The sequence below is a fragment of the Lacerta agilis genome, chromosome 1, assembly GCF_009819535.1.
Source record: "Lacerta agilis isolate rLacAgi1 chromosome 1, rLacAgi1.pri, whole genome shotgun sequence".
NCBI lineage: Eukaryota > Metazoa > Chordata > Lepidosauria > Squamata > Lacertidae > Lacerta > Lacerta agilis.
The window spans coordinates 16,415,155-16,430,210 of NC_046312.1; the positions used below are offsets into that span (position 1 = coordinate 16,415,155).

The window sequence follows — 15,056 nt, forward strand, 5'->3', positions numbered from 1 at the left end:
GCTCAGCAGGATTTCTTTCACTGAAAGTAACACTGAAAAAACCTCCAAGGTTTATACTTAAAAATAAAAGCTGTACGTCAAACCAAAACCACCACCAGCGACTCTATCCCAAAATGAAATACGTGTCCCTCTTTCTTTCCTCTTTACTGGTTATAGTGAAATGATCATTTGACAGATATATTGTTGTATTTAAGAAAGGTGTGTGCATGCATGTGTTGGGAAGTTAATGGGAGTCACAAGGGCTATTGTAATGTTCCTTTAAGACAGGCATTTCTTGTCAGGGAAATTAAAGAGATCAATAGCTCACAACTAGTCAAGAATGTCAGGGCACAGACATCTTGGCAGAAGGCATACCTCTCCCTTGATGCAATCTAGATCTGCATATGTGTGTCCGCAAGAAAGGACACATTAGATTTAGGAATTTCATATGGAGAGGAAGACAGGGAGAAAGCGAACTTTTGGGTTCTGGAAAGCACTGGGAGTTGAGCTTCCTCTCAGGAGATCTGTTGCGAAACAGTAGAATTTGTTGCTGGGAGTGTTTGAGCCTAGGTGGACCTGTATACTTGTAAATAAACTTTAAGACACTACAACACACCCTGAGTCAGCAACGATCCCTACATCTAAAAGAAAATGGCAGCCAAGAAACCTAAAACAGTGCTGATCATGAGGGTGGATTTATCTACTTGCAGGTCTATTGGGAACAAAAACTGTTATCTGGGACAGTAATTGTGTGCATGGCAGCCTGCTTCCATTTATGCATGTTACCAGCTGGACTGATGCAACCATATACAACCTACACAACAAGGTATTTTCATGGTAACAGCTATTGCTTGGCTGACACAGCTGCTGCCAATCCATTATAAATAAGGCTTTAGTGGCTCTTTAAATCAAGCCCTGCACATTTCTGACCGTTGTGCATGGGTATCATCATGTAACCAACTTGCCCAGGTTATTCCATCTTACGAAAAAGGAAGGTTTGCTTTGATCATTCAAACACCACCCATTGACTTGAGAAGTCCCAAAGGAATATCCTGAAGCAGAAATGAAGAACATCATCCTCTCTTGAGTGGGTGAAGTTAGTCCCAGTGATTATTCCTTGTCCCAAAGCTCCGTATTCTCCAAGTCTCCTTGTAAGAGGCTTGTCTTTGAAGCTGCAGATCGCTTAACATAAACCACTCTGTCGCCGCCTGGAATTAATTCGGTCAAGTTGCTTCGAAACAAAGCAAGTGGCCTTCCTGAAGGAGAAAATAATTTTGAGGGGTGGGGGGGTGGGAGAACAAATCAAGATCCGTAAAAGTTGCAACACAGGCTGAGGTAAAATGTTAACACTGGAAATGTAAAAGCATTGCAGAAAGAGAAAGCAAGACGTCCAATCTAAGGTGTAAGGAATTCCTCCAACATCTCCCGCAGCCTCTGCTGTTACAAGCCAATGTCCCATGTTGCATTCGCTGCAGTTCTCCCATGGTGATTGGAACCTGTCCTCACCAAGGTGTGCTCAGTATTGACTGCATAGATCACCACCATCAGTGACAAATCTCAGAGTGGCAGCTATCTATAGTTAGCATAGAATGCACCTGTTAGCTTGATGGGTGGGGCATCCTGAGACTATAGCTCTGAAAGCACTGAACTGGCTGTCAGTGAGCTATTGGGCCCAATTCAAGGTACAAGTACTGACATATAAAGCTCTGGCTTGGGATCGAAGCACCCAACCATCTCAGACCCTACATTCAGCAGACGAGAAGAAGAAGAAGAGTTTGGATTTGATATCCCGCTTTTCACTACCTGAAGGAGTCTCAAAGCGGCTAACATTCTCCTTTCCCTTCCTCCCCCACAACAAACACTCTGTGAGGTGAGTGGGGCTGAGAGACTTCAGAGAAGTGTGACTAGCCCAAGGTCACCCAGCAGCTGCATGTGGAAGAGAGGAGACGCGAACCCGGTTCCCCAGATAACGAGTCTACCACTCTTAACCACTACACCACACTGGCTCTCAGGTCTTGTCGGTGGTGCTGAAAGCCTTCACAGCAGTGTTTCCCTAGTTGTGGAAAGCCCACCATGATGAAATGCACTGTCTCCATCATTATTAACTTTCAAGAGGAGTTTGAAAACACTCCTGTTTTCCCAGGCATTTGGTGGCTGAAGAATACTGTTCCTGGCAACCTCAAGATCATTGGGTGGAAGCATTTTTTTTAATAGTGTAATTGCTTTTAGAATAAGGTTACCAGATTTTTTTCAATGAATCAGGGGACACTTTTCAACTTCAATGGATTTTGTATGGGGACTGATTTGTAAATCTGGGGACTGTCCCCTGGTAACGGGGACGTCTGGTAACCTTATTTTAGAATGCCCCCCCTTTTTTGCTCCATTTCTGCTTTTAAATTGTATATATTGGTTGCCTTGGGCTCCTTTGGGGAGGAAGGGCTGGATATAAATTGAATCCATCAATATACTCAGGTGTTCCACTCCCAGGTACCATATTTTTCGCTCCATAAGACACACTTTTTTCCTCCTAAAAAGTAAGGGGAAATGTCTGTGCGTATTATGGGGCGAATGCATGGTCGCTGGAGCCGAATTGCCTAGGGGCCAAAAGCAGATCGTGCTCTTTTTTTTTTACAAAGAGAGAAGGGGGTGTTGAAAGGAAGCCACTGAACAGCTGTTCAGCAAGTGATCGGGAGAGAGATAAGGCTCCCTTTCCAGCCCAGCCCCCTTGCCCAGGCCTCCATTGTTGAATGCAGAGGGAGGCTGTTTGTTTCCCCAGTGACATGTGACTGGCTGATTAGATTATCTGTCTGGAAACTAGAAATGGCTGTAGGACTAGAAGCTGCAGAACTGTGAGTTGGACCCCATAAAAACGGGGCTTTTCTTCTTTGAAAAAGAAGCTGCACCACTTTCAGCTGATCCTCAGAAAAAGAGGGCTTTTCCCTTTGCAAAAAAAGCTGCACCACTTTCAACTGATCCTCAAAAAAAACAGGGCTTTCCCCCTTTCCTCCTCTAAAAACTAGGTGCGTCTTATGTTCGGGTGCGTCTTATGGAGAGGAAAAATACGGTGATGCCCAACGGGTGAGCAGGGCTGTGCTGTGTTCTCTGTCTCCTAGTATTCATGCACACAGGGCGAACAACTGCAGGGAAGGACGTGCATGGAACGTGTGCATAGGAGGGCAACCAAGATGATCAAGGGTCTGGAAACCAGGCCTTATTAGGAATGGTTGAAGGAGCTGGGTACGCTTAGCCTGGGAAAGAGGTAAAAAAGGTAAATATCTCAAGGGCTGTCACATGGAAGATGGAGCAAGCTTCCCCCCCCCCCCTGCTCTGGAGGCTAGGACCTGAACCAATGGCTTCAGGTTACAAGAAAGGAGATTCCGACTAAACATCTGGAAAAACGTTCGGATAGCAACAGTTGTTCCGAATGGAATGGTTTCTCTTGGGAGGCAGTAGACCAGGCTTCCTCAACCTCGACCCTCCAGATGTTTTTGGCCTACAACTCCCATGATGCCTAGCTAGCAGGACCAGTGGTCAGGGATGCTGGGAATAGTAGTCTCAAAACATCTGGAGGGCCGAGGTTGAGGAAGCCTGTGGTAGACTCTCTTTCCCTGGAGGTTTGTAAGCAGAGGTTGGGTGGCCATGGATGCTTGAGACGAGACTCCTGCATTGCAGAGGGTTGGACTAGATGACCCTTGTGGTCCCATTCAACTCTATTATTCTATGTGAATACTTCCATAAGATCCAAAGCCCTGATTGTACAAGCTCCTTGTGCTGTATGCATGGGGGGCATCCAAGGGGAAGAACTAGCAGGGCACGTAAAATTGGGAGTGGGGCATCCCACACTTTGGAGGCTTGCAAACAGTAGCTGTTCCCTCCTCTATCCTTAACTGCAAGGGCTGGTTTGCTTCAATCTGCATCCTTCGTTATTCACATTAAGGGTAATAGCTTAGATGGCTGCAGACGTGTCAGCTAAAACAGGATAATTGATGGTATAAGATATATCTGCCTGGTTGCACACGCACCCACTAGCTGCCTTCAATGAAAGGCTACAATCAGTGCTAATTACAGGGCATTTGGGAAAATTTGTTGGTCTGGGGATATAGGTAGATAAAAGGAATATCCTAAATATCATTGTTGTAATTAAAAAAAGCAGTGCTCTTTCATCTCGAAATACCCCGAGGCATTCAGACAAGAGCCAATGCATAACAAGCAGATTACCTTGCCCTGTCACCGGTTGGAAGATATAGAAGCTGTTTAACGATGCTGATCCAGATCAAAAATAACTACGACAACAAATGGAAAGAGATGCAACTCTGGATTGGAGGTACGAGAAGAAAAAATTAGCCCAATATAAGTTTTAAAACGGAGTTATTTGTAGAGTCGCCCCTTTGTGTTTCAAAACTATTTAGTATTTGATTGCTACTGTAATGGCACTGCTGTTCTGCTGTGAGCTGCTTTTGTCATATTGACACGGAAAAGCAGCCTGCAAATTTAAATAATAAATAGAAACAACGAGGTCTGGCGGAGCTTTAATTTGAACAACTGCACAGAGACCGAGGAAGGTAGAATAGGAGACTGCAAGGAAGCTTACCTGTATTTTAAGTAAATCTTGAACGTGTCACCTAGAACAGGTTAATGGAACCTGTGTTCTAGAGCAGGCCATAGGCAAACTCGGCCCCCCCAGATGTTTTTGGGACTGCAATTCCCATCATCCCTGACCACTGGTCCTGTTAGCTAGGGATGATGGGAGTTGTAGTCCCAAAACATCTGGAGGGCCGATTTTGCCTATGCCTGTTCTAGAGAAACTACAGTGTTTTTCTTTTTTAAAAAAGAAGAAGTTGGGGGGGGAGAGAGATGATTGGTGCTTGTTAGCAATATTATGTCAGTTCCTCTCACCTGTCCATGTTATCTGCAGAGTGATGGAGAAATGTTGGCACTGAGGATGGGAATTGCAAATGGCGGCAGCTTCCTCTTCGTTGTGAACAGAGAGCATGCACCCCGAGTGGCGATAGGATGGCCAACACTTGTAGTCCTCTGCATCCCTGCTGTGGAAGCCCTTTAAGGCAATGTAGTCTTGGGGAGGGGAAGAGACAGATGATACGATTATGTATGCAGCTGGAAACAGAGAGATACCGTACTTTTCCGTGTATAAGACGAGGTTTATTTTTTTACTCTAAAATAATGTTCAAAATCGGGAGTTGTCTTATACACGGATAGTGCAGAGGGGGGACGGGCGAATGGTTGCAGCCGCGAGCAGGAGTTTTGTCAGTGGCGATTGGGTGTGCGATTGGTGGCTGCAGCAAGGGCTCTTGTGGACTGGCTGTCGCTACAGCAGTTTGGCGTGCGATTTCCGGCTTCTGGTGGCGAGCGGGCAGGGGTGTGTGATTGGCAGTGTTTTTCAGTCGGGTGAGTGATTTTCGGCACCCCCCCCAAAAAAGAAGCTCAACAACTGTGGGCCATCTCCCCCCCCCACATTTACTTTCTTAAATTGGAGACCCTCAAAATAGGGTTTGTCTTAGGCATGGAGTGGGTGTGTTATACACGGAAAAATATGGTATTTCAGATTTGGCAATCAGTGGGAGAAACAGGGGAGAACACCTTTCTTGGTGTTCTTCCCTTAGTAGATGAGCTGCGAATCTCATCTCAGCCCAGAACATGCTGTCCTTCTCTTAGAGGACAGTGCCAATTGCCAAGTGACCCCACCCCACCCCACCGCCAAGGAATGTGAGTTGTGCTGGCCACCCTACTGAAAACAATGGGATTTCAGCAAGCGATGAGTTAACTTTCCCCACTGATCTCAATGGAAACTTATTTCATTTCTACCGGGGCTCACTGCTGTTCCCCCACACTGAAATCCAACCATTATGTAAAGCCCGTAAGAGTATATTGTGTGAAATACGTACCTTTCAATTGAGAAGGCTTTTTCTGCAGATAAAGTCCAGACTTGTATAAATGCAAAACTCTCTGAAAAGCTCTCAGGGTTTCATTTGTTCCATATCGCAAATCACCTACAATTGCGGAAGAGGAGAGGGGGGAATGATTTAAAGGAGGAAAGCGACTTAAAGCAGCTCTTACTTAAAACTTATAAAAAAAAACCCCCAAACAATTCCCTTTAGAATGTACCTGTGGCATTCAGGATATCCTTCAGAATGGGTTGCAAAACGAAGGGTGCAGTATGTGGCAGGAGATACGTGAAGAAATACCTGCAAATAAATAAATCTATTTTTAAATCTTAAAATTCTGTGTCAAAGATCTTCCATTTCTACAGCACAAGGCAATTAAGAGTCACGTGTTGTTAAAATCCTACACGTTTTAAATCTCATGTTTCCTAATGTTGAAGGCTTGCTTTATGATCTGAAAGCAAGAAAAAAAATTCCTAGGCTGGCCAGATGCACCTCTAATAGTTGCAGAGGGCGAGGCCCCTGCAAATATAATAGTTGCACTGAAGAGGCAACTACAGCAGACGGCAGCTTGCATGGAAACCATTGAAGGTGCAGGATCACTGTCCTCTTTTGCCTCTGGCTACTGTAGCGGGACATGAACTAGCCTCTGGCAGAACAGAACCAGGCTGCCTAAGCCTAAATTCGCCTAACTGATCAAATCTAGTCCTTGACTTAAGGTTCGCCTTCCTTTTGAATCTGCTGAAATCTGCTTTTCAGGTTTACACTGCTTCTCGGGGCCATATGGAGCTTCTGACTAGCACGTGCCCTCTCCCAGCAGCATTAAACAAAATTAGCCTCTGCCAATTGTACCCCGCCTGGGGAGATGGATGCAGATACACAGTGTAGTAACATGGAAGCACTACGGCAGGCATAGGGAACTTCCAGCCCGTGACTTTTTGGCCAAGTCATGACTATCTTTCAAAGCTTGTTCAGATGCGGGTCAGCATACAAGATGCAGAGTTTGGCATTGTGAAGCTCAGCAATACCTCGTGACTGGACTTGCTTCTCTAGAGCAGCTGCCAGGAGTGATTGTCCCTGCCTTCTACTTCTCAAGCAGCCTCAAATGACATTACAGGACACCTGTAATCTCTGTTTTGCCCTAAGCATCGCCCTGTGTGTCCTTGGGAGGGGAGCTTGTCGCAATAGGAGAGGAAAACTCCTGGGATTTTCCTGCAGCCTCTTTGCCCGCCCCCTCTCAGTACGTTTCCGAGCACAATTCATAGTGTTGGTGTTGACCTTTAAAGCCCTAAACGGCCTCGGCCCAATATACCTGAAGGAGCGTCTCCACCCCCATTGTTCTGCCCGGACACTGAGGTCCAGCGCCGAGGGCCTTCTGGCAGTTCCCTCACTGCGAGAAGCCAAGTTACAGGGAACCAGGCAGAGGGCCTTCTCAGTAGTGGCACCCACCCTGTGGAACGCCCTCCCACCAGATGTCAAAGAGAAAAACAAATACCTGATGTTTAGAAGACATCTGAAGGCAGCTCTGTTTAGGGAAGTTTTTAATGGCTGGTGTTTTAATGTATTTTTAGTCTCTGTTGGAAGCCACCCAGGGTGGCTGGGGAAACCCAACCAGATAGGCGGGGTACAAATAAATTATTATTATTATTATTATTATTATTATTATTATTATTATTTATTCAGCCTCTGAGTCTGAGCTGCTGCCTGTCACAGGCTCCCCTTGCTCATTAAAGCCTGTCACTTCCAACCATTCCTCTCCCGCTTCTCCCCTTGACCTCTCCTCAGCGTCCCACCACCAATCCCTGGGTTCTGAGCCTTCCTCCTCTGTGGCTTCCCTTGGGGATGGGGGGGGGGGTTTCCCCCGGCTGGTACCTCCCACTGTTCCTTGTCATCTAGCCAGTCCCTGACACCACCTGTCCAACAACCAACATCACATATGATGTTACGTGTGGGGCAGATGCAAGCACGACTCCTTGCCAAAAGTGGTTTTTTTGCAAATGCTGGTGCTCAACTGATGGTCAGCAGCTGCAAAGCTTGGTGCCTGCTGGCTAGGAAAGCCTCGAGTCCCTGAGCAACAGGGAAGCATCCAGACCCTGGTTACTGGACATTTAGGCATTACAATAGATGTCTTTAGTGCAACTGGTATATTTATCTTAATCTGCTTCAATCTTTCCCTGGGTTGGGTAGTTTGGGGCTCAGCCTCTGCTTCTCCCAGAAAAATAAATGACCCACAACTGTCTTGTGAGAACAAATGGGCTACAGACCATGTAATGTTTTGCTTTGCACTGATTCCTGGTTAAATCCAGTACCAGAAGAATGGAGCTCAGAAGCCTTCCTTTGTGTACTGACCTCCACCTACTTTAAACTTGGAAGCAGGCCTTTTTGAGAGTGTAGCCTTGTACTGTATGCTCTTTTGTCTCACTCATTCTTATGAATGAAAGTGGCATTTTTAGACTTTCTGGTAAAGGCAATCATGGGAGAAAGAGGTTGTCCAGTCCCTAGGAGTTCCACACACACATTTGATTGCAATCGGGTGGGAAGTTGGGGGATGCCTTGATGAGCACTTGGAAACTTTGGTACATGTAGATACGGCTCTTTCATTCGAGTCATGCTTTAACGTTTAAATAATTATATTACACATGCAATTAAATGCTATTAACCCTAACTTTTTTACTCCAAAATGGAGTTGTCCAAAGTGGCTTCTGAATAAAAAGAAGGCATAAATCACCCAATCATTAAAACACAGCATTTCCTGTATCCTGTGTGCATGCACATGAAAGCTCATACCAATAACAAACTTAGTTGGTTTTCCAAGGTGCTACTGGAAGGAATATTTTTATTTTGTTTCGACTACGGCAGACCAACACTGCTACCTACCTGTAACTAGCATTTCCTGTGAAATTCAGGATGTTGGTTTTTGGTGACATTTAAAAAAAAAAAATCACCCAACGTACCGGTAAGCATTGAAGAGGTTCCTTTTCTCATTTATTCCTTCACACTTCCCCTGCGCAGAACATCTGAGAGAGAAGCTTTTGGTAGGGAATTCCAGGGTGCAGTCCCCATCCCCTTCGCAGGACAACTCCTCAGTGCTCACATCATCCAGGTCTGCAACTTTGAGGACCCCGTTCACCATGACAAACTGCCTGGGCTGGAAATCCAGGAGGGCCAGGGAACCCAGAGGAGACTTTGCCAAATAATGGAGCAGCTCAACCAGCTCCAGGCAAAGCTGAAAGAGAAGGTGAATATACTTCATTGGTTGGGAGCATCCGAATAAATGGAAAAGGGATGGGGGGTGGCTAACGTTATTTATTTCATAAAATCTACCGTATTTTTTGCTCCATAAGATGCACGTTTTCCCTCCTAAAAAGTAAGGGCAAATATCTGTGCGTCTTATGGAGCGAATGGTGGTCCCTGGAGCTGAATTGCCCAGGGGCCAAAAGAGGATCATGCTATTTATTTTACAAAGAGAAAGGGGGGTGTTGAAAGGACCCCGCTCAGCAGCTGATCAGCAAGAGATCGGGAGAGAGATAAGAGTCCCGGCTCCCTTTCGGCCCCACTCCCTTGCCCAGGCCTCCATTGTTGAATGTGCTGCAGAGGGAGGTCGTTTGTTTCCCCAGCTACATGTGACTGGCTGATTAGATTATCTGTCTGGAAACTGTAGAAAAGGCTCCCTTTCCTTTAGAAACTGCAGAAATGTGAGTTGATCCCCATAAAAACAGAGCTTTTCCTCTTTGCTTTTCCCCCTTTGCAAAAGGAGCTTTGCTTTTCCGCCTTTGCAAAAAAACTGCAAAACTTTTAGCTGATCCTCAAAAAAACAGGGCTTTTCCCTTTGTAAAAAAGTTGCAAAACTTTTAGCTGATCATAAAAAAACCAGGGCTTTTCCCTTTGCAAAAAAGCTGCAAAACTTTTAGCTGATCCTAAAAAAACAACAACAGGGCTTTTAGAGGAGGAAAACCAGAAAAATATTTTTTTTCTTGTTTCCTCCTCTAAAAACGAGGTGCGCCCTATGGAGAGAAAAATACGGTATCTCCCTGGTCGCATCAGGAAAACACAGCAAAAAAACAAAACAACAACAAAAAACCAACCCCAAACACCCACTGACAATTACCGGTATGTCCCTAGACATCCTTAAAGCCTTTGATTGTTTAGAATGGAAATTCCTCTTAGCAGTATTAACCAACATGGAATTTGGCCCCAACTTCCTACAAACCCTTAAACAAATTTGCTCCCAAGCTTCAGCAAAATGTAGGATCAGTGGTATGGATTCAAATACCATAGCAATACGAAGAGGCACAAAACAAGGGTGCCCACTGTTCTCCCTTTCTATTCATCCTGGCCCTTGAACCCCTAGCAATCCGAATCCGGGCAGCCCCTGACTTCAAGGGAGTGGTAATAAAAGGCAAAACCTATAAATCAGGGCTCTTCGCAGATGACCTGATGGTCACGACACCAGACCCCACAAACACTGCAGCCAACTAAAGATACCCAACCACGCCCTATCCCCCCAACCTTTCTCACTACCAAGAAAGATGTATGTGTGTATATACATATAAAATAAATGAAGAGAGAACCTACTCAAGTGGCACTGGCATAAAACCCCACAAACATATTAAATATGTTTAAACCCCTCTCCCACTCTTCTTCTTCCCCCACCTTATTTTGTATAATGTCTCTGCCCAAGATCCTGGAGAGCTGTTGCCAGTCAGAGCAGGTAATACTGAAGCTAAATGGACAAATAGTCTACACACAGCAACTTCCTAGAAGGAGTAAAATGACACTTTTTACTCTGGTCAGTGAGGGCAGGGTTGGTTTTATAGCAAACCTGTGTGAATATCATTTTCTTGCATTATAGTTTAAGGTCAAACAGCCATTCCCAGGTTCATTTTATCAAACTATTTGAGACTTTTTTACACCATCATCAGTGAATTGCAATTTAAAAATAAAAATAAAAACCAGAGCAAGTTTATTCAAAAGACTTTTCATCAACAAACAGAAGAAGATGATCATTATCAATCCCATCTGCCCTCAACCAGAGTCCTGGGATCTTTGAATGAAATGAGCTCTCTTTGTTTTTGTTTTCTTACTTTAAATCTCTCCTCCCAGGGGGTCTGCAGAAGTTGAATCATCTCCAGGGGAACACCCAACTCCAAAACGGTGACCACCTTCATTTCAGGATCTAAGCTAGGATCATAGCACTGACCATGCAACTGTCAAAAGAGGAAATGCAAAGATTGCCGTGTTAATATAGATGTCAATGCTGAAATGAGCTGGATGAAAAATAAGATCTGTGTTGTGTTTTGCAGAACTGGCGAATACATATCTTTGCACTTGGGTGGAGGGACACCCTCAACAGGTCTTAGGAGATTCCACAGTGGGAATATTCCTATGTGGTTGTGGTTTCAAGCATGCTGATACTACTGGATAGGAAACCATAACATTAATTAGTCTGCATTTTGAAGTTGAATGTTTATACTGCCCAAAGAACAGTGCATTCCCATTGATGTTTATTTACCATTAACCTAGCCAAGAGTAATTTCAATTCCAGAGAGGTACCTTTTCCCTCCCCACCCCCTAATGAGCTCTGCCAGGTCATTAACAATAACTGAACCAAGAAAGTGTTTACAGGATGCAGATGTAAGAGCTACACTTATCTAAGGTACGTTTGTGATTAAACATTTCCCATTTCCCCGCAAGCCTGCAGTTTCTCAGGCACACAAGTGGGCTGCCGCGATCATCCCCACCCTTTCTTTTAGGCAAATATTTCTTTGGGTGGAGGCTGGAGGAACACACAATTCCATTTAAGGCTGCAAGCCTAACCAAGTCTACTGGGAAGTGCACCTCACTGAATTCAGTGGGGCTTATTCCCAGGTAAATGGGTTTAGGATTGCAGCCTAAGCTAGCAAGCTAGTGATCCTCACCAACTGAGTTCCGTAAGTTAGCAACTAGTACTAAGGTTTGAAGAGTATAAAACAGGTGTTTCCAAACTGTAGTCCTTGGACCACGAGTGGTGAGCGCCAATTGGTGGTGTGGTCAATGGTGTGTCTGTGAAGAACAGCAGCCGCTACGAATGGTGGGTGCAGCACATTAAATATTCCTCTTGATTTTTAATTGTGTTTCCATTGCTTCTTTTAACTTCTCATATTGCATTTCATTATTTCTTATTATGTTTTATATTCTACAGAACTGGAACACAAGAAAATAAAAATCGTGGGAAATGCCATTCAAAATCTCGCTGCACCTAACACAACAGTTGTCATTATAACAGGCAGAAAACCCATTAAGAGGTCCGCCAAGATCTTCAGCAATTTTCAGGTGGTGGTGGTTTGGGAACCACTGTTTCAGAAGGATCCCCCCCCCCCCGCTGTCAACTCCTGCAAATCCAAGAGCAGCCATTAAGTGTGCAGTTGAACAACATTATTGTTCAACTATTAGGAGTCAGGTAGCTTTGGTGATCTGTCAGCAGATCCAGGTCTGCCTTCTACGCAGAGATCTGTCAGCAGATCCAGGTCTGCCTTCTACTTACCCCGGGAGAAAGAGGAAAGTGGCCCAGAAGAAAGGCAATCTAAGTCTAGACATTTCAAGACAGTAATTCATGGGAAGGTTTGTTCCTCTTTAATAAAGTACAAATTGGCAAAGGAACAACCAGGAAGTGGAGCACAAAGGAGGAACAAGGGAAGCGGCAGATCATAGGATGCAACATAGTCTTCATAACCTCCATAAGCAATTATCACAGGCTTATCTCACTTAAAAGAAAGAACACACCCTTCAACAGCATCTGAAGCCAGTATAGAAGAAGAGTTTGGATTTGATATCCAGCTTTTCACTACCCGAAGGAGTCTCAAAGCGGCTAACATTTTCCTTTCCCTTCCTCCCCCACAACAAACACTCTGTGAGGTGAGTGGGGCTGAGAGACTTCAGAGAAGTGTGACTAGCCCAAGGTCACCCAGCAGCTGCATGTGGAGGAGAGGGGACGTAAACCCGGTTCCCCAGATTACGAGTCCACCACTCTTAACCACTACACCACACTGGCTCTATAGGTGCTATGATGGGAGAAACTCCAAAACTCAGCTAGCAGAAATACTTGGAATTACATCAGCTTAGACTGTAATCGCAATCGCTTTTGCTTAGAGGAAAGCAAAAAACACTTCTTCTAATTAAACACATTTTTTTAAAAAAAAAAAAAGTTAAAAAGTATACACTGCTTTGCTCTATATAAGATTAAACTATTTACGATGCAGCTGCAATCAATTTAAAGCCCTGATGGTCAAAGAGTGTTGGACTGGGACTTAGGAGAAGTAGGGTTCAAATTGCCACTCAACCCATGAAGCTCACTGGGTGACCTTGGGCCGGCTGCCATCTCTTAGCCTAACCCAGTATTTCCCAACCTTTGGTCTCCAGCAGTTTTCAGACTACAGTTCCCATCATCCATGACCTCTGATCTTGCTAGCTAGGGATGATGGGAGTTGTAGTCCAAAAAAACAGCTGGAGGCCCAAGGTTGGGAAACACTGGCCTAACCTACCTCATAGGGTTGTTGTGAGGATGACATGAAATTGGGAGGAGAGTCATGTACACCACCTTGAGACCCTTGGGAGAAAAAGGTGGTATATGAATGAAATAAATAAATGCAGAAATAGTGCAACGCATTGCAGCAAAATATGATTGAACCCATGTATTCAAGCTACAATCCTTGGAAGAAAGATGCACAGAACTTGGGATTTGCTGCCATGTAAATTTGCGAGTAAGCCCCACTGAACAGAATAGCAATTGCATCCGAGTAAACATGCCAAGGATTGTGCAGTTAAGTTTGAGGCCAGAACAGTACCCAATCCCATAACATTTCTTAGTGTGAAGGTGGGCTACAGGGACAATAAATAATATCAATATTGAAAAGCCGATGCACAGACTGAAGTTTCCTTCCCAGTGAGTTATCACAGGTCACCCCCCACAAGTGATATTACGGCGGTGGGGGGTTTAAAGTACGATTTCCACGTAGGGTTAAGCCCGGCCCCTGCCACAATCTACTACAGTATACGATTCCTCCACCCGAAGCAGTTTCCATTCTGCTCGATGGGGCTTCCTCGCCGGAAAGTGCGCACAGGAAAGCAGCCTTAATCCCAGCGCAAAATGATTTCAGTGAAGATTCATAGCCTAGAATCATAAATTGGAAGGGAGCCCGAGGGTCAACTAGTCCAACCCCCTGCAATGCGGGTTGCAATCCTAACAAGATAGGATCGCACCACAAAGGCTCGCACCGGGCTACTCCCTCAGATTATTCAGTCCTGCGGATTTCCCGATGAGGTCGGCATTCGCTACGTGCCTTGACGATGCCGGGATGCTCCAAGCTCTGCAGCAGAACCATCTCTTTGAGGAGCTTGTACGCGGCGAGGCGGTAGCAGCCGCTCGGGTGCGCGTAGCGTTGCGCGCAGCGGCTCACGTCGCGGCCGGCCGGGTGCACGGACTTCAGGGCGACCTCGTGGCCTCCTCCGCGGGGCAGGACAGCCCTCTGCACCAACTTGGTGATCCCGGAGCCCACCAAGCGCACCCCCGTCGCGCCGCTCAGCTCCGCGCAACCCAACGCGCTCGCGGCGGCTCCGCACGGCTCCGCAGCGGGAGAAAAGGCGCAAGCCGCCCGGGCGGACGCAGCCAAGCGCTGCAGATCCGCCTCCCGCTGCTCCAGCTCCCGCATCAGGCTCGGGGGCATTAGGGAGTCCAGCAGCAGCCAAGGGCCCGAGTTAACGAGGGCCAAAGCGAGCAGCGCAGGGCCGGCCAGGAGCGCAAAGAGCGCCCCGGACCTTGCTGGCAGAGCGGAGCCCGGGCAGCAGCGCATGACCCAACTTCCGAACAGGCGACCATCCAGTGCAGCGTCTCGACTCTGCCTCGCGTGGGAATCCGGGTCAGGTTCCTCCCCAGAGGCGTGTCTGCAGCAAGCTGCCGCCCAGCTCCCCTGGAGAGCCTCATTTCTCCAATCGGGAGGGGAAGAAAACAGAGGGAGCCTTCCGATTCTCCTGGAATGGTAGAGTTGGGAGGGACCCCTCAGCATCATCTAGTCCAACCCCGCTGCAATGCAGGAATAGGCAGGGGGGGTCGAACCTAACCCCTCGGCGTTAACTGCATCACACTCAAACCAAGCTAACTTCCTATCCAGGCATCAGAATTTGGGCAGGGAATCCTGTCCA

General features: G+C 46.2%; 1 protein-coding gene across 1 annotated transcript; it reads right to left on the reverse strand.

Moving 5' to 3' along the window:
• Positions 1-890: 890 nt before the first annotated feature.
• LOC117041320 (extracellular tyrosine-protein kinase PKDCC-like) lies at positions 891-14,731 on the reverse strand. Its single transcript, XM_033139987.1, has 7 exons — positions 14,198-14,731; positions 10,964-11,086; positions 8,834-9,105; positions 6,103-6,182; positions 5,883-5,987; positions 4,876-5,052; positions 891-1,235 (listed from the first exon to the last, which is right to left on the reverse strand). Exons 1-7 carry the CDS (start codon positions 14,705-14,707, stop codon positions 1,090-1,092), a joined length of 1,413 nt encoding a protein of 470 aa, XP_032995878.1. The 5' UTR covers positions 14,708-14,731; the 3' UTR covers positions 891-1,089.
• Between the last annotated feature and the right edge of the window lie 325 nt (positions 14,732-15,056).

Bases quoted from the DNA above. Each gene is read 5' to 3' on its own strand.
- LOC117041320 (XM_033139987.1), bottom strand. From the start codon at position 14,707: ATGCGCTGCTGCCCGGGCTCCGCTCTGCCAGCAAGGTCCGGGGCGCTC. The intron at 9,106-10,963 runs GTAAGAAAACAA...CTTCTCTTTCAG, and splicing joins CCTGGGAGGAGAGATTTAAA to CTTTGCCTGGAGCTGGTTGA. The intron at 5,053-5,882 runs GTACGTATTTCA...CCCCTCCCCAAG, and splicing joins AAAGCCTTCTCAATTGAAAG to ACTACATTGCCTTAAAGGGC.